Source organism: Poecilia mexicana, unplaced genomic scaffold (assembly GCF_051168715.1).
Source record: "Poecilia mexicana isolate PSO_F unplaced genomic scaffold, ASM5116871v1 scaffold_13, whole genome shotgun sequence".
Lineage (NCBI taxonomy): Eukaryota > Metazoa > Chordata > Actinopteri > Cyprinodontiformes > Poeciliidae > Poecilia > Poecilia mexicana.
In genome coordinates, this window is record NW_028263382.1 from 6,486,776 (window position 1) to 6,505,018 (window position 18,243).

The window sequence follows — 18,243 nt, forward strand, 5'->3', positions numbered from 1 at the left end:
GTTTGGTGTTTATGCAGCAGCATGCTTTCCCCTGGGGATAGGCCATATACTTCTGCTCGGTCAGTAACAAGTTTGGGATTAGTTATATCGCTTTTTCCTTAACTGTATATTTTTTTTGTAATCTGCAGTTGAATAAACCCGCAAAATCAGCTTAGTACCCTCTTCATTAAGAAATTCTTCAACCTGCTGGGATCAATTTTATTTTGTGATCGACCGCCTCCCGTGTTGGAAGTTATCGAATTGTCTGACGCTGAAATAAAAATGGTGCAGATCCGGTGTCACAACATCATAGAACCCCTGACATTTTTCGTAACTCCGAAAAACACCCGACCTCCACTACTATCAGCTGTTGACTTTTTAAGTGCTTCAAAAATGTTGTAATCAAGTTATTGTTATTTTAATATAATTACAATTCAATAATATATATTTATAAATTAGAAAATTGTTGTAAGTAGGAACCAAAGTGCTTAAAAGCTACGGCGGTCAATTTAAACCACCGGATATGACGTTGAAAACACAAACGGTCGGTTTTGTTCAACGGGTTAGAGTTCTCCTCGAAAAAAATGGAGCATTTAGCTGTTTTTTCCTTTTATTTATAATATAACTAAGCTTTTATTTCACGCTTTAACCGTGGGATTAGGTTACAATGGTTGCTGCGGCTCGAAAGGAACGGGTTTTGGACTGCGAGAGAAGTCATGTTAGCCTAATTAGCATTCAGACTCGCTTTTGTGAAAGTGCCCGGTAGCATTTTTAGGAAAATGAAGAGAAAAGTGTCGAAATTAAGATTGAGTCCCAACGAAGAGGCTCGTATAATCCGCGAGGAGCTTGACAGGCGGAGGAAACTACGGATCCAGCAGGTAATGGTTGGTTTTACCAGAAGGTTCTGTCGCTTCATCCCAGATAGCAGTCATTATTCTGTTTTTTAATCCAGTCAGATTCAAACCAAATAACTGTGCTTTTTAAAAAACAGACATGAAATGTTAAAAAGTTATCCATTTGAACAAATAAGCTCTATTTATAAACTGTTCAGCTTGATCCAGAGGAAGCATAAATACAAGGGAGTAGCATAAATACAAGGGAGTCGTTTCAGTGGAAAGAAATGACTCCCTTTTCACAAGAAGAAAACCCCAGAAAAACCAAACTCAGAAAGAGTGACCGGACCGGGAGTACTTTCTATGTTGAAAACAGAAAGACAGAATGAAGCTAGGGGATAAATTAAGGCAGCAGAGCAAGGATTAGATCTTGAGTTCTCCCCAACTCTTTTTTGATACTGCGTCCAGAACCAGTTTCTGACCTGACGTTGTGCGTTGGATGTCCAGGTGCGGGAGCAGCAGCGGCAGATCGCGCTGCAGATCCGGCGGGAGGTGGAACGGCGGCGGCAGCAGGAGCTGCGGCAGCTGGAGGAGCGACTGAGGGAGGACTGGGAGAGGCGCCAGAGGGAGAAGCTGCACACGCTGCAGAGTCTGTATCTGGAGAGCCTGCAGCTCATCGGCCAGAGCCACAGGAGCGCCAAGGAAACCGTGAGCTAGCAGAGGCTTCCTAGTTTAGCAGTGAGAAACACGTTGCTGTGGAGCCAGAATGTGGCTAGAGTAATAAGCTAAAGGAAGGTTTTATATTCCTGCTTCAGGAAGCTGACCTGGCAGCTGCAACTCAGAGGGAGGAGGAGCATCATGTTAAAGCAGAGGAGCGTTACCGTGAAGCTCTGAAGGAACTCAAGATCCAAAAGACTAAAGAGCAGGAGAGACAGAAACGGTGAGATTCCTGAAAGCTGTTAAAACATTTGTGTTGGTTCAGAATGGTAACTTCCCTCCTTCATTTATAGATCCATCAATGCGAGGAAGAAGGCGCTGCAGACGGAGAAGGAACGATCAACTAAAGTGGCCAGACTCCCGCCGCCTCCGCCTGATCCCATCCAGGTGCTTCCCTGCAAAATTCAACCGTTTTCAGATTGTTTTCCTACTCTGGCATATGTATTTGGTCCAAGTAGCAGTGAGTGACCGGCACCCAAAGTTTTATCACCATATTTTGTGGAACCATTGCTATGAAACTATAGCTGTGACTGCAGGGCTCAGGCATCAGTTTGTTTCTTACTTCCGATACCATTACAGATATCTGAGGTTTAGCATCAGATATCTGATACAGAAAAACAGCCAAATTAACTAAAATGTTTTCTATTTTTAAACTCAAAGGTAAATGTACCTGAGCTACATTCAGTACATTAACTACACCAATAACTTCACAAGTTTGGTCAAACATGTAAAAACAACTTTAATTTGTTCAGTCAGAGCAGTTAGGAGCAAAACTACCAGTGGAAAATAAATAATAAAGAAACTGATCAAAACAATAGGTTGACTATCCTGGTCAAACATGTGAAAATAAACTGAATCAAATTTTCTTTGAAATGGTTCAGAAAGTGCAATTAAGAATTCTAAATATAAAGTCTAGATATCTAGATTTTTCTTCAATATTGGGACCAAAACAAATATCAACATCGGATCGGTGCAGCTCTGGTTTTCACATTTATTGGTGGCAAAAATAGTAAATCTAACATTGCAGACAGTTATGTTTTTCTATAAATGTCATTAGTTGGAATTTATTATGACAAAGGTGCCATATTTTCAGCATTATAAGCCTCATAGAATAGATGCTGTAGGAGAGGCTGGAGTTACGTTATGCATCCACTAGATGGAGCTGCACTAAAGTGAATGTTAACAAAACAGTCCGACTCCGGTCAGGAGGAGAGCCTTCTGACTGGGCCGGGGCGTGGCCGGATGATGGTCACCCTTCTCCGTTCACACACAGCATGTTGGTGGAGAACGTGGTGCTAAACGACCTGCAGACGACCTGATTCTAGACGGTTGGTAGGTAGATAGGTCAGTCAGACTTTATTAACAAACCAGCGTTCTGACAACTATCCCAGCATGCACCGCGCGCTTCTTCTTCTACGGGGGAAAATGAAGTCGGCGGCTGCTTACCGTAGTTGCTCAACCTGTTGTGGCTCAATATTGGTCCATATATAAGGCACACTGTTGGCTTTTTAGGAAATTGAAGGTTTTTAGGTGCGCCTTATAGTGCGGAAAATACGGTAAATGTAAATTCCTCTCATGATAAATGATGAACGGTGTGGTAAATGCCCAGCTGTGGCTCCGAGGTTTGACTGTTTCCTGGTTGGAGCAGGACATCGATCCCAGGAAGTCCCACATGGTGAAGAGGTCGGATCTGAACGCCTTTGCTGCCACGCACTATCACATGCCAGAGAGCGCCGTGGAGAAGGAGCTGGAGGCGGCACAGGTCAGAGAGCTGCTTCTGGTTCTGGTTCTGGTTCTGATGTCCGCCGACTCTAAGCTCTGGTCGTCTCTGCAGCCTGACGCCAGACTGGAAGCTGACCTGGAGTCCAGGAGGCTGCAGGAGCTCCAGAGGGAGGAGGAGAGGAGGAGAGAGGAGCAGCTGGAGAAGGCCCGGGTCAGAGGGAGGCAGGCCCTGAGGAGGGAGCAGCTGGAGCAGGTACGCCTCCAATCCTGAAACTCTGACTCACCACGACTGCTGGACAGTAAACGATCCCAGTAATCATCACTTTACACAATGTAATGTTGTTTTGAGAACATTTTCTATTTGATGATGGCATAATAAAGCAAGTTCACCCTCAAACTGGAAGACATTTTAAATATCCAAAATAAAACCCAACTGAAAACAACAAAACAAATAACAGAAATAAAAACCACATATAATTTTCCTATATGCAGCTTCTACATGTTCACATTCAGCACTATGTAAAATAAAGTAACTTGTGCTTGGTAGTGATTCAGCCCTTTAGTCTCATGATCCAGTTTGTTGGTTTCTTGCTCTGTTCTTCTTCGCTGTCTTCGCTTTGAATCTCCGTTTCTCCCACTTTTCTGTTTTTGTACGTTTTGAATGTTTCTAATGCAGTCATGTGAACTGTTCTCACATCTCTTCTGTTCAGATGGTAGTTTCTGTGCTGCAGATGTGTTAACAGCAGCCTCTGGTTTCAGGACCGGCAGCGCCTCCTGGTGGAGCTGCAGCACCTGCAGCAGACCGACCTGCTGCGGCGAAGGCAGCAGGTGTCCCAGATGCCGCCTCAGATCTTCCAGCCTCTCTACCAGAGGCAGGAGGCCAGAGAGGAGCTGCAGAGGGAGCTGGAGTTCGCCTTCGAGGACATGTACACCGGAGAGAGACGTGAGGGCGGCTCGGCTGAGGATTGATTTAGGCCGTTTACACACCTGATGGTTCGGTAGACTCAGTAAGAGTAGCACTACTTCAACATGTTTTCTCTAAAGTAAGAGTAAAAAGTAGCAAGAAATTATTCAAGTAAGACTTAAAAAGTACTGATCAAATTATCAATCATTTAAGGTTTAAAAATTACATCATCGGACGAACAAAATATAAAAGTTAAGTGGAAATTTTGGTATTTTAAAGACAAAAATACCAATAATTCATATAAGTAACAAATATAAAAATCAGGCAAACTTTAACAGAATCTGCAGGTTTTTTGGTTAAAATGTTTGTTTTTCACTCAGTAGGTAGAAAATCCAGAAATTTTACTCGTATGGAAGAAGCAATTCTTAAAAATAAAATTACTCAAGTAAAAGTAAAAAAGATGAGCTTAACCGTCTCCTAAAGTAAAAAATACTCCTAAAGCCAAACGTGTTCAACAAAAACAGGATGGCGTCGGATTTTTCTTTTCTTTGGATAAAGGCCACGAGTCATTTCTGCTGCTAGCGCTAGGTTAGCATGTTTGTTTAGGTTGCATTTACCCAGAATGCCCTGCGCTGTAGTCCACTTCCTGCTTTGGTCTGATGCATTCAAACTGCTGCAGTGTTCACTTCTGCCAAACCCAGACTGAAGTTTGTAGGTGGACCAGAGTTAGCTTAGCATTCACACCTCACCAGCCGAACCGGACTTTTTGACCAAAAAGGAGTCGGATTAAAGCGGGTTAGACGGGGCGGGTGTGAACGCATCCTGAGCCTCTCTGCATCAAAGTCGTTTCTCTTCTCAGGGGTTAAAGGTGATCTGGTGGTCCAGCTGGTACCGGAGCCTCTCCCAGCCTCATCCAGCACCGGCCAGGACCTGGATCTGGACCCGGACCGGGACCTGGATGTCACTGTGGATGAAAACGCCGAACCTGAGGCAGAAAATATTCAGAATGAAGTTGAAAGAGAGCAGGAAGCAGCAGATGGTGAACGAAGTTTTGACTAAAATCTCCCTTCTTCTCACGTCTGCATCTCGTTTCACATCAAACTCTCTTCCCGCAGGCGTCACTCCTCCCAGACATGCGCTCCGGAAACTCCTGGATCGGATCCGGAGCCAAAGGACCGACTGGATCAGCGGCAGCAGCCGGGTTCCTCCGTCCGTCGACTCAGAGCTGATCCCAGAGCGAGACATGAGCATCGAAACCGGATCTCTGACCCCCGAGGCGCTCGGTGAGCCCGCCGTCCGAGTGCGTCTCTGTTTGCTTTGTCTCCATAGCAGCGATGAAAACTGCCAGTTTGATGCTCTCATGACGATAATCACACAGTTTTAAGCTGATTACATAATTTCCTGAAATGTGAATTTTTTAGGTGCTTTTCTCCAACATGAATGTTTCTGTTTTGTGTTTGACTCATGCAGCTGTGGAACCAACAGAACCGCCACCCGCAGCAGAACCTTCACTTCCTGCTGAATTTCTGAGCAGAATCCAGGAAGCCGAAGAAGAACGGAAGAAGCGGGTGAGAGAGACGGTTAAAATGTTTGTCGGCCTGTCATGACGTCAAATTCTCCCAGAAATGAAATAAATGAGAATGTTGCTGTTTTGAGACCATTTTAGTCCTCCAGTGATGATGTGTGGACTTGTAGAACGGAGGCTCATATGTTGAAAGTTTTCACCGGTTTGTTTGTTTGAAAGGAAGCGGAGCTGGAGGAGGAGAAGCAGCAGCAGCTCGCTCTCCTCCAGGAACTGGAGGAGCAAAAAGCCGAGCTGGAGCAGATGCTGCAGGAGGCTCAGAGGGAGAGGGAGCAGCTGAGAGCTGCCGCCCAGCAGGAGGCGCTGCTGCTCCAGCCACAGGTTCCTGACCAGGACCGCGCACCGGCCAGCTTAACCTCTGAGGAAGAAGTAGGTCCAGCATGTCTGAACAGAGTTACTGCAGCATGTTAGCCTCACCTCTCAGGTCAGGCTTTCATATTTCAACTTGAATTTCAGGATGTCGGCCATTTTTCTTTTTTTATTCCTTTAAACCAGATATTGCCATAAAATGTGACACATTTTCATCCCTTGGATGAATTTATGTCGCATCATGTTTTCGACTTTAAGGTAATAAAGCAAAATCGGATCCAAACCTGAAACTGGGACTTTGATGTTTGCAAGTTAATTTTTCTTGATGCCCATAGTGGCCATGTTGAAAAAAGTTTTAGGAAATATGATTTATACGAGTCCAGTTGTTTCCGATTTGATGTGAAGAGTATTTATAAATGATAAATATTGGCAAAAAATATTTTTTTCTTAAAGACCATCTTGAATTTTTCAGTGGTTGACGTTTATTTTCCAAAAAGCTAAGCCCTGAGAACGTCTGCATGTAACTGACATGTTCAGTTCTCTGCTGCAGTGATGACTTCCTGTTTCCTGCAGGCGGTGGCTCCTGCACAGGAAGACGTTTCCACCGGGAGGCTCAGACTGTACCAGCAGCGCCTGCTGGAGCAGAACAGGTGCGTATCGTTTCTCCTTCAGCTCCAGCCGCTCCGTCAGCCCGACTGAACGAAGGCGATCTTCCAGGATTCACCAGAGATCCGTGGAAGTGGCCCGGCAGCGGCTCGAGGAATACCAGCGAGCTCTCCGGATCCGCCACAACCTGACCGCCGCCGCCTTGCTGAGGCCTCCCGTTCACCCTGCGTTCCTCGCTGCCCCGTCTGACAGTCGCCCAGCGACGCCCTCCGAGCCTTCAGACGTGTCACTTCCTGCTTTCAGCAGCAGCGCCGGCTCCAGCGTACCGTCGGATCCGTCCGTTACCAACTGGTTCAGCTCACTGAGACCAGACGCTGCTCCGCTCGCCGACAGCCAGAGGTGGGCAGAGAATCCAGGACCTGTTCTCAGAGAAATACTTCAACGTGTTTTTACTCAAGTAAAGGAAAAAAAAAGTTTACTGAAGTACTGATCAAATTATCATTTAAAATTTAAAAATTACATCATCAGACGTATCAAAATATAAAGTTAAGTGGAAATTTTATTATTTTAAAGAACAGAATGAAAATAATTCATATAGGTAACATAATTACAAATCAGTTTCTTCCAACTGATGAAACGTCACTAGAAGCTGCAGGTCTGAGTCAGTCTGGTGACTTTCTGGTTTCTACATGTTTGTTTTTCATTCAGTGGGAAGAAAATCCAGAAATGTAAGAGTAGAAATATTAATCACTTGGATAGTAACTGTTTATATTTACTCAGTTATATTTACTTGAGTAACTTTTTTGAAAACTGTATTCTTAATACACTGTATTTTTTACTTGAGTAATTTTATTAATTAAATGATAATTTGATGAATTGCTCAAAACTTTTTACCAAATACGTTTTCACTCTGATTTAATTTTCTAGCCAGCTACTTTTACCTTTAGTTGAGTAAAAATATGTTGAAGTCGTTCTACTCTTACTAAGTGCAGTTTTTGGATTCTCTGCCCAGAAACTATTCATATAAAATTACTCAACTAAAAGTAAAAATACTTTAAAAGTGCATTATTTCCAAACAGTTACTGGAGTAAATGTAACTAGTTAGTATCCATCTCTGCCGGACAGACCCGGAGCTTCGCCGGTCGCTGCCCGCGGCTCCGCCGGCGCCTCGGCCACCTTTGACCCGATGACCTCCAGAGACCACAGGAGACGGGAGCTGCAGGCGGCCCAGAGACGGGTGGCGGAGCAGAGGGCGGCGCTGGCGCTGCAGCAGGAGCAGCAAGAGGAGGAGCGGCGCAGAGCAGAGGAGGAGCTGCAGCACATGAGGAGGCAGAAGGAGGCGCTGCAGGCTCTGATCGACGCCGATAGACGAGTCAGTGGCTTCACTAATCAATGACCTGATCACAGATGATTGATTAACTGGAGTAGAAAGACTCAGAAAAGATGATTGTTCTGTAAAAATGTTCTACCTGGAACATATTGCAGGTAGAACATTCCGACCTGTTTACTATTGCAGCTTTAGCTTGAAATCCTGTAAATATTGAGCAGCTTTTACTGTCAAAATGATGATAATCAGCAGATCAGCCTCACACTGTATTGACGGGATTATTAGGATTATTTTAGCTGCAGATCCTTTGCTGCTACAAATTATCAGATGTTTACTGAAGAAATAAACATTTTACTGCACTTAGGCAGTAAAATGTTTATTTTCTAACTTAAGAAATAAATAATATTTAGTTTATGTCTAATATTGTATAAAATATGCAGGATTTGTTCTGTTTAATCTGAGTGAGGACCTCCTGGTGTTTCCTCAGAGCGGTTCTGATTCTCCCAGTGACGCTTCGGACCCACAGGAAGCCGAGCGGAAACGGCTGCAGCTGCTGGCGACTCTGCTGAGAGCCATCGAAGAGTCGAACGGAGGAAGTCTGTCCCACCTGGAGGAGCCGGAGGAGGGAGACGACCTGAGAGGAGCAGGTGTCTGTCTGCCCATGAAAACCAGCTCTTATTAACTTCATACAGAAGAGTTTATCTTCTCCCTGTAAGGCTGTAAAAGCCTTTAAATGTGGACAGATTTTCCACATCATATCTAATCTGATATTTAATTTTGTGTTTGAATTTCTCTTCATTCATTTAGGGCTGCACAGATTGAGATTTTCTGATCCTTGGCCACCACCGATTCTTTTTGTTTGGTTGGTTTTGTGATGCCTGACATGTCGGGTGTTATAAAGCCACAGTTCACCTTCAGATCAGATATGTTCAAACCTGTGGACAGATTTCTGATATACATGTGTTGCCCTGATCCGAGGTGTGTGTGTGTCTGTGTGTGTCTGTGTGGGTGTGTGTGTCTGTGGGGGTGTGTGTCTGTGGGTGTGTGTGTCTGTGTGTGTCTGTGGGTGTGTGTGTCTGTGTGGGTGTGTGTGTGTGTCTGTGGGTGTGTGTGTCTGTGTGGGTGTGTGTGTCTGTGGGTGTGTGTGTCTGTGTGTCTCTGTGGGTGTGTGTGTGTGTCTGTGGGTGTGTGTCTCTGTGGGTGTGTCTGTGTGGGTGTGTGTGTGTGTCTGTGTGGGTGTGTGTGTCTGTGGGTGTGTGTGTCTGTGTGTGTCTGTGGGTGTGTGTGTCTGTGTGGGTGTGTGTGTGTGTCTGTGGGTGTGTGTGTCTGTGTGGGTGTGTGTGTGTGTCTGTGGGTGTGTGTGTCTGTGTGGGTGTGTGTGTCTGTGGGTGTGTGTGTCTGTGTGTCTCTGTGGGTGTGTGTGTGTGTCTGTGGGTGTGTGTGTCTGTGGGTGTGTGTGTCTGTGGGTGTGTGTGTCTGTGTGGGTGTGTGTGTCTGTGGGTGTGTGTGTCTGTGTGTCTCTGTGGGTGTGTGTGTCTGTGTGGGTGTGTGTGTCTGTGGGTGTGTGTGTCTGTGGGTGTGTGTGTCTGTGGGTGTGTGTGTCTGTGTGTGTCTGTGTGGGTGTGTGTGTCTGTGGGTGTGTGTGTGTGTCTGTGGGTGTGTGTGTGTGTCTGTGGGTGTGTGTGTCTGTGGGTGTGTGTGTCTGTGTGGGTGTGTCTGTGTGGGTGTGTGTGTGTGTCTGTGTGTGTGTGTGTCTGTGGGTGTGTGTGTCTGTGTGGGTGTGTGTGTGTGTCTGTGGGTGTGTGTGTGTGTCTGTGTGGGTGTGTGTGTCTGTGTGGGTGTGTGTGTCTGTGTGGGTGTGTGTGTCTGTGTGGGTGTGTGTGTGTGTCTGTGGGTGTGTGTGTCTGTGTGGGTGTGTGTGTGTGTCTGTGGGTGTGTGTGTCTGTGTGGGTGTGTGTGTCTGTGGGTGTGTGTGTCTGTGTGGGTGTGTGTGTCTGTGGGTGTGTGTGTCTGTGTGTCTCTGTGGGTGTGTCTGTGTGGGTGTGTGTGTGTGGGTGTGTGTCTGTGGGTGTGTGTGTCTGTGGGTGTGTGTGTCTGTGTGTGTCTGTGGGTGTGTGTGTCTGTGTGTGTCTGTGTCTGTGTGTGTCTGTGGGTGTGTGTGTCTCTGTGGGTGTGTGTGTGTCTCTGTGGGTGTGTGTGTGTGTCTGTGGGTGTGTGTGTCTGTGTGTGTCTGTGGGGGTGTGTGTCTGTGGGTGTGTGTGTCTGTGGGTGTGTGTCTCTGTGGGTGTGTGTGTGTCTCTGTGGGTGTGTGTGTGTGTCTGTGGGGGTGTGTGTGTCTGTGTGTGTCTGTGGGGGTGTGTGTCTGTGGGTGTGTGTGTCTGTGGGGGTGTGTGTCTGTGTGGGTGTGTGTGTCTGTGTGTCTCTGTGGGTGTGTCTGTGTGGGTGTGTGTGTGTGTCTGTGGGTGTGTGTGTCTGTGTGTGTCTGTGGGTGTGTGTGTCTGTGTGTCTCTGTGGGTGTGTGTGTGTGTCTGTGGGTGTGTGTGTCTGTGTGTGTCTGTGTCTGTATGTGTCTGTGGGTGTGTGTGTCTGTGGGTGTGTGTGTCTGTGGGTGTGTGTGTCTGTGTGGGTGTGTGTGTCTGTGTGGGTGTGTGGGTGTGTGTGTCTGTGTGTGTCTGTGGGTGTGTGTGTCTCTGTGGGTGTGTGTGTCTGTGTGGGTGTGTGTGTGTGTCTGTGGGTGTGTGTGTCTGTGTGTGTCTGTGGGGGTGTGTGTGTGTGTCTGTGTGGGTGTGTGTGTCTGTGTGTGTCTGTGGGTGTGTGTGTCTGTGTGTGTCTGTGTGTGTCTGTGTGTGTCTGTGGGTGTGTGTGTCTCTGTGGGTGTGTGTGTGTCTCTGTGGGTGTGTGTGTGTGTCTGTGGGTGTGTGTGTCTGTGTGTGTCTGTGGGGGTGTGTGTCTGTGGGTGTGTGTGTCTGTGGGTGTGTGTCTCTGTGGGTGTGTGTGTGTCTCTGTGGGTGTGTGTGTGTGTCTGTGGGGGTGTGTGTGTCTGTGTGTGTCTGTGGGGGTGTGTGTCTGTGGGTGTGTGTGTCTGTGGGGGTGTGTGTCTGTGTGGGTGTGTGTGTCTGTGTGTCTCTGTGGGTGTGTCTGTGTGGGTGTGTGTGTGTGTCTGTGGGTGTGTGTGTCTGTGTGTGTCTGTGGGTGTGTGTGTCTGTGTGTGTCTGTGTCTGTGTGTGTCTGTGGGTGTGTGTGTCTGTGGGTGTGTGTGTCTGTGGGTGTGTGTGTCTGTGTGGGTGTGTGTGTCTGTGTGGGTGTGTGGGTGTGTGTGTCTGTGTGTGTCTGTGGGTGTGTGTGTCTCTGTGGGTGTGTGTGTCTGTGGGTGTGTGTGTCTGTGTGTGTCTGTGGGGGTGTGTGTGTGTGTCTGTGTGGGTGTGTGTGTCTGTGTGTGTCTGTGGGTGTGTGTGTCTGTGTGTGTCTGTGTGTGTCTGTGTGTGTGTGTGTGCGGTAACAGATGTCCTAATGGTGAATTAGTCATGAAATTCATACGTTCTGCATAATTTCACCATAAAGCTCAAGAAGATCAATAAGTTCTTCACACTGTAGAGTCAGCAGCTCCAACATCCATCACTGCATTTTAATTTTAATCCTTAAATACCTTCATAATGTAACGTTATTATTATTGGTGGTTAATTCCTGTGTATTTAACTCCTGGCCGCCGTAATGCAGCACCCAGTTAGCTTTGTTGATCTGCATCGTTTATCCAGGTTTAATTGTTTTAAAATATGTTCTGTCGTTTCCTTTCGAAGCTCCTCTGGTTCCGAGCGTCGTTCCTCCAGAACCTTCTGGACTCCTCCATCCTCCACGGACACAGAAGCCTCCAGTGACTCGGGTCAAACTGGGTTTCAAGTGGATGATTCCTCAACAACATGAGCTCAGCGCCATCCAAGAGGTGGAGACTCCGGTCAACATGAGTCGGGTTGCAGGTCCGCCTCCACTCCTTTGGTTCCGGACCCGTTTCGTCCAGTATTTAAACCAGGAGAATCTCCTGATGATGATTCTTGTCTTTTCAGGCTGTAGACCCGATTCTGCTGAACGGCGGCTCGCCTTTTCAGGCCCAGAAGACGACGATCCTTCACACCTGCAGGAAGGTTCAGGATTTTTCTCCACATCTGACTGGATTCTGGAATCTGGCTCCGTCTCCAGCTGCCGACCCAACTCTGCTGGGAGGCGGGTCGCCTTTTCAGGCCCAGAAGACGACTTTCCTTCACACTCAGCAGACTTCAGCCTGCGGTGCGGTTCTGCCAAGAGACGGGTCGTCTTTTCAGACACTGAAGACGACGCGCGTTCCCGCTCAGCAGACGGAAATCTGCAGGATGGTTCAGTACATGACACCAGGCAGTCTGGGTCCGTCTCCAGCTGTAGATCGGACTTGGCTGGGAGGCGGGTCGTCTCTTCAGGCCCAGAAGACGACGTTCCGTCACGCCTATCAGACGTTAACCTGCAGGATGGTTCTGCTGACAGCCGGGTCGGGTCGGAGACCTCCTGCCGTCTTCCCTGGAGGGAGCGACTCCTGTCTGGGGCAGCAACGACTCCAGAGTCGTCTGGTTCTGGTACGGATGCGCAGAAACGACCTGCTGAGGGAGAAAACGTGAAGCTGCAGTGATTCTCCTGTTTTTCTAGATTTGGCCATGAAAGCGACGTCAGCGCCTTGTTCTGATTCTGGAAGAGGAGCCGACTCGCCCGGTCCTGCAGCTCTGAGCTCTGGATCCCCCTCAGAGGTAACCGTGCCGAGCTAACCGCGCAGTCTGTGTGACTCTAATGAGAATCAGACGGATTTGACTTCATATCTGGACTTTCTTCTCCTGTGAATCCCCTCTGAGGTCCACCGGCTCTGGATCGATGATGAAAACTAGCCAAATCTGAGAGCGGAGGCAGACGACGCCTCCACCGCTGATTACGCTGGAGAAGCTTCTGTGTGTGTGTGTGTGTGTGTGTGTGTGGTGTTGTGTGGTGTTGTGCGTGCGTGCGTGTGTGTGTGTGTGGTGTTGTGCGTGCGTGCGTGCGTGTGTGTGTGTGTGTGTGGTGTTGTGTGGTGTGTGTGGTGTTGTGCGTGCGTGTGTGTGTGTGTTTCTGTGTGTGTGTGTGTGCGTGTGTGTGTGTGTGCGTGTGTGTGTTTCTGTGTGTTTGTGTGTGTGTTTCTGTGTGTGCGTGTGTTTCTGTGTACTGAGCGATGATGTGAAACGTCTGAACCTGAATCGTGTCCATTCAACACGTTTTCATGAGGGTTTCTACACTTGAACTGAGCTCAGTCCTTTAGTTCTGATCCGATTAGTAATAACTAGATCGGTCACCGATCGATCGGCACACCTCTAGTAATAACCGGCACGTCGTTTATTTTAGTCCAGCTTTTCATGACTTCTCTTTATTTTGCCACTGGAATGTTTTTGTTACATAAATCGCTTTAACCCGTCTTGTTGCTGAAACGTGCTTTACAGACACACCTGAGTGAGTCTCCGGTTTTGCCTCAGGCTCTCTGCAGGCTGGCCGGCTCCGACTGCCTCTCCTCCACCACCATCTCCAGCGGCAGCTACGTCTCCACCGACCCGGAGCAGAATGTCGGTGAGTCAGCCAGACCTGAAACCCGCAGTTGTTATAATAACTGACTTGCCATGTCTCTATAAATCAACTAATCGCTCAATAATTTCTGTTTGCATGATTCATTGTTTTTGTCTTTCTACCAAAAACTGGATGAAAAGTTTTCATTCTGGTCTTTTATTTTGGAGGATAATTTAGTTTACAGAGGCTTTATAATTAATGTTATTGGTTGTTTGTGTTGTTTTTATTCATTTTGGATATTTAAAATGTCTTCCAGTGTTAAATGTTTATTTGAATTTAAAGTTTGTTGTTCTTTGGGAATGACTTATTATTATTATTATTATTATTATTATGTCATGTTTATTATATTACTGCAAAATGGTCTCAAAACAACAATATTATCATTTATGGCAATAACTTCTGGGACAATTTATCAACCAGCAAAATGTTTTATTGTGACTAATTATGACTTTAAGACTCAAATTTATTACTTATTATTTTAATTATGACTTTTTATTGTCTTAATTATGAATAAAACTAATTATGGCTTTTATTCAGGTAATTCTGACTTCCTGTTGGGCTTTTATTTTGCCTTCCGCTGTGGAGCAGAAAACGTGTCTAATCGTTAAAAATGATCGCCAGCTTCCTGTTGGTTTCAGCAGACAACCCTCGGCTCTCCAACCCAACTGGACCGGGTTCTGGTGCCGCTTCCTGTGCGGGTTTTCCGGACTCGTCCGTCCCCGCTGGCCCGCCTGTTGACTCGGTGTTTAACGACAGCGTCATCCAGCGCATCATCGATAAATACACCAGAGAGCTCGACATCTCGCTCAGCGCCGCAGGAACGACGACAGGTCCGGATCCCGTTCCATCTCGGTCCGGACCGGCCCGGTTCACGTCCAGAACGATAAAAACTCTCCTGTTGATCTCAGACAGCGACGCTCTGGAGGAGTCCGGCTCTTCGCTCTCTCAGCCGTCCAGGACGGAGGATGAGACGTCGGCTCGTCGGCAAGCCCGGCGCCACCCGGTGGCCGGCCACGACCCAAACCCGGTCAGTCACTCATCCATTCAACCAGGTTCAGATCAATCAGAAGATCTGATCGGTTGATCTGATAAACCAGCTACATGTAATCAGAGCACAACTTGGAAACGAGATGGAGGCGTCAGATTTTAGCGGTTGGAGGATCTCTCTCTCTATCTCTCTGTCTGTCTCTCTGTCTGTCTCTCTCTCTATCTCTCTGTCTCTCTGTCTGTCTCTCTCTCTGTCTCTCTGTCTCTCTCTGTCTCTCTCTGTCTCTCTGTCTCTCTCTCTGTCTCTCTCTCTCTCTAGTCTTTGGCCACGAGCCATTTCTGCTGCTCGCGCTAGGCTAGCACGTTAGCTTTGGTTGTATTTACCCAGAATGCCCTGCGGTCTCCGGTCCGGTTCTGAGCCTTTCTGCTGTTTTCAGGAGCAGAACCCGTCCTGCGTGGCTCCAGAGAGGCTCTCGGTTCTGGAGCGGTTGGTCGGCCAGCCGTCGGCTCAGTCCTCCATGATCGGTACCAGGCCCGGTCCGCCGGGTCGGAGCGGCTGGGACTCCACTCTGAGCCGGATGATCGGCCGCCTGTCCCAACAGTCCGACAGTCCGGGTTTCTGGGCTGGTCATGACGCGTCGGAACCGTCCTGGTCGGATGAGCTGCCGGAGGAGGTCCAGATGAGGGTTCTGGTCGGGGAGCTGCAGGTCTCTGCCGATCAGCTCAGTGAAAGCTCCGGTGTGTTTTATTCTGGATCATTTCTGGTTTTTTAGTTAAAGATAATTTAAATTTAAATTAATGACCGAATTCAGGTGAACGAAGTTCTGCAGCCGAGTCCAGAGAACCATCAGGACTGCAGCGCCGCCTGGCTCAGAGTCCGCCCGCCTCGAACTCGGTGCTGCAGAACCGAGCCGGGCTGGAGGACCTGGACCCGCACGGCGCCGACGGTGAGAGAAAACATCAGGAGTGTTTCTCATTTAAACCCGATCTGGTGTTCTGGGTTCCCTCAGCCTGGCGGGCTGCCAGGATTAACCAGCTCAACAAACGATTGTTTATTTAAAATATTATCTTTACCAGCAGTTTTTGAGTGTCTTCACTCCAGATATCAATTAATTGATTACAGAAATAATTTTCAACTAATTTAATAATCGATTAATCAGTTAATCATTTTAGTCCTACATTTTTTGTTCTTCAGAAATAAAGTTGGACTGAAACGACTCGTCTTTCTCTCTCCACTCAGATTCGTTCCACCCGCTGCGTCCAGAAATCACCCACAACGAAACCGCTGACCCCCCTGTGACCTTTCACCTTCCTGACCTCAACACATCAGACGATCCGTCGCTGGAGCAGCTGAGAGCGGAGGAGCCGGACGGCCGCAGAGACGTTGAGGAGTCCTTCTCCCGGCTCGTCATCTCCGAGTGCGTCCAGCAGGACGGAGTCCTGACACCGCCCTGCGTGTCCCACATGTCCCCCGCCCCGGGGACGCCGCCCTGCGTGTCCCACATGTCCCCCGCCCCGGGGACGCCGCCCTGCGTGTCCCACATGTCCCCCGCCCCGGGGACGCCGCCCTGCGTGTCCCACATGTCCCCCGCCCTGGGGACGGCGCCCTGCGTGTCCTACATGTCCCCCGCCCTGGGGACGGCGCCCTGCGTGTCCCACATGTCCCCCGCCCCGGGGACGCCGCCCTGCGGGTTCGGGGAAGCGTCCGCTCTCGGCTCGTCGGAGGCAGAATCCTCCAGAGTTTCCGTCCCAGTCGGTGAAGGTCAGGATTTCTCCAGCTCAGAAATCACACCGGTATGTTTTCATCTGACTGACGTAGAAAACAAGAATCATTTTAAGGTTCGATCAGGTGCAGAAAATCTAAAACGGATCATTTTAAGTTGTGTGGAAAATTAAATGAACAGCAGCAGCAGCTAGCGTAGCGCTGCGTGTTATGCAGAGCTGGAGAGCAACTAGTTACATTTACTCAGTTACATTTACTTGAGTAAAGTTTTGGGGGAAAAAGTACTTTCAGGAGTGTTTTTAGCGCTGAACTGTTAGTTCCTCCTGCTGGATCTGAACTGGGTGGATTTGTGGTTCTGTAGGAGTCAGACGGGGAGAGGGGCATCCTGGAGCAGTCTCAGATCACGTTGGTGAGTCTGACGGACACGACGCTCCAGGACGCGGTCGCCACGGACGACGAGGGACTGCAGGACGGTCCAGACAGCATCACAGATGGACAGGAAACCATGGAAACGGAGCCGACAGAGGTTCATTTATCTCAGCTTTACATCGAATCTGCAGTAACTTTAATTAAAAATGTTTGTTTGTTAAACTTACCAGAATAATACAACATATTAATGAACAATGTAGACAGAAAACATTGAAATTAGTCTCAGAAATGTTCTTGAAAAAAATTGAAAATTTGTGTTTCAAAAGTAAAATATTTGCAAGAAAAATGTCACAAATGGTGACAGTTTGAACAAACATCAACATTTTTCTAACCGGCACGCTTTGTCCACCAGGGGGCTGAAACCACGTTGGCTCATCAGACGCCATCAGGTACAGACAGATCAGCTGCTCAGGTCGAAGCATCACGTGAGGCCTTAAAGCCGCCATCTTGATTATGGCCGCCATCTTGTTGGTCCCCGTGTCCAGCATCCCTCCTGGAGTTCCTCTGGAGTCCCAGCAGGAACCAGCATGACGTCTTCCAGCGGCGACGCCGGGTTCTCATGCAGCGGTCCGACCGCCGCGTTCAGGAGATCAAAGCCAAGCGGGCCGCCGCCAGGAACGGACCCCCGAGTCGGGTTCTGGTCGAAGGACGAGATGCAGGTAGAGCCAAGGTCCAGACCGTCCCCAGGAAGGAGACGGCCGAGTCCCAGAGCACGACGGAGGACAGAAAGAGAGCAGAGAGGAAGCTCCGCCCACCTCCACCAGGTAGCACACCTTATAAGGTCTACGACTTTAACCTCAAGACGTTTTATCGCATTATTACGACTTACTGTTGTACGACTTTTTGTGTTATTAGAATTTTCTCAGCTTACAAATTTCTCATAACTGTTTCATAATTCTGATCCTTTTTATTCTGAGAATATAATAGTTTTGTCAGAGCACTTTTTCCAAAATGTTACTCTAGTAAATGTAACTAGTTTCTCTCCAGCTCTGGCTGCGTTTTGCTGTTTTACAGATTTTTGTTGTTTTTCCATCCTGGTTCTGATTCGTTCATCTCCAGACGTCGTTTTAACAGAATTTTGCGACCCGGTTCTTCTCTCAGGTCGCCGCTCCGGTCCTCAGATCGGAACCGACGTTCGGATCAGCGATCCGGATCAGAGGAAGCGGAACCTGTCAGAGATGCACCAGCGGACCCAGAGGTACCGGCGGGCCGGGGCGGGCCGTCTGCGCTCTGAGCAGTGTGTGAGCGCCGTGTGTGTGTTCAGGCTGTACGAGCAGCTGGAGGAGGTGAAGCAGCAGCGAGCGGCCCGCAGCCGGCAGGAGGACTGGGCCAGGAACCGGCTCAGGGCCAAGGAGTTCCACAGGGTAGGAGCGTTTCCGCCTCGGGTTCCTGCAGCAGAACCGCAGCTCACTCTGATTTCCCTCCACAGAAAACGCTGCAGAAGCTCCGAGCCAAGCAGACGCCAACGTTTTAATTTATCACCTTTATTTAATAAAAACTCAGATTGTTTTAAAGATT

At 48.2% G+C, this 18,243-nt stretch overlaps 1 protein-coding gene across 7 annotated transcripts; it reads left to right on the forward strand.

Moving 5' to 3' along the window:
- Nucleotides 1-501: 501 nt before the first annotated feature.
- cep295 (centrosomal protein 295) lies at nucleotides 502-18,239 on the forward strand. Of its 7 annotated transcripts, none has more exons than XM_088011589.1 (30): nucleotides 502-857; nucleotides 1,320-1,520; nucleotides 1,628-1,752; nucleotides 1,823-1,916; nucleotides 3,178-3,291; nucleotides 3,364-3,504; nucleotides 4,011-4,194; nucleotides 5,015-5,194; nucleotides 5,271-5,438; nucleotides 5,626-5,723; nucleotides 5,900-6,106; nucleotides 6,620-6,696; nucleotides 6,764-7,051; nucleotides 7,778-8,024; nucleotides 8,467-8,626; nucleotides 11,777-11,953; nucleotides 12,041-12,580; nucleotides 12,651-12,748; nucleotides 13,466-13,589; nucleotides 14,225-14,416; nucleotides 14,495-14,613; nucleotides 15,011-15,311; nucleotides 15,386-15,520; nucleotides 15,814-16,367; nucleotides 16,658-16,822; nucleotides 17,078-17,114; nucleotides 17,211-17,489; nucleotides 17,827-17,923; nucleotides 17,990-18,089; nucleotides 18,155-18,239. In XM_088011589.1, exons 1-30 carry the CDS (start codon nucleotides 759-761, stop codon nucleotides 18,197-18,199), a joined length of 5,346 nt encoding a protein of 1,781 aa, XP_087867715.1. In that variant the 5' UTR covers nucleotides 502-758; the 3' UTR covers nucleotides 18,200-18,239. The 7 variants fall into 7 exon arrangements, with proteins under 7 accessions (XP_087867715.1, XP_087867717.1, XP_087867711.1 ...); XM_088011591.1 differs by having other exon boundaries at nucleotides 13,499-13,589; XM_088011585.1 differs by having other exon boundaries at nucleotides 17,827-18,089.
- Nucleotides 18,240-18,243: the final 4 nt, after the last annotated feature.

Bases quoted from the DNA above. Each gene is read 5' to 3' on its own strand.
- cep295 (XM_088011585.1), top strand. From the start codon at position 759: ATGAAGAGAAAAGTGTCGAAATTAAGATTGAGTCCCAACGAAGAGGCT. The intron at 8,025-8,466 runs GTCAGTGGCTTC...GTGTTTCCTCAG, and splicing joins TGATCGACGCCGATAGACGA to AGCGGTTCTGATTCTCCCAG. The intron at 17,490-17,826 runs GTAGCACACCTT...TTCTTCTCTCAG, and splicing joins GCTCCGCCCACCTCCACCAG to GTCGCCGCTCCGGTCCTCAG.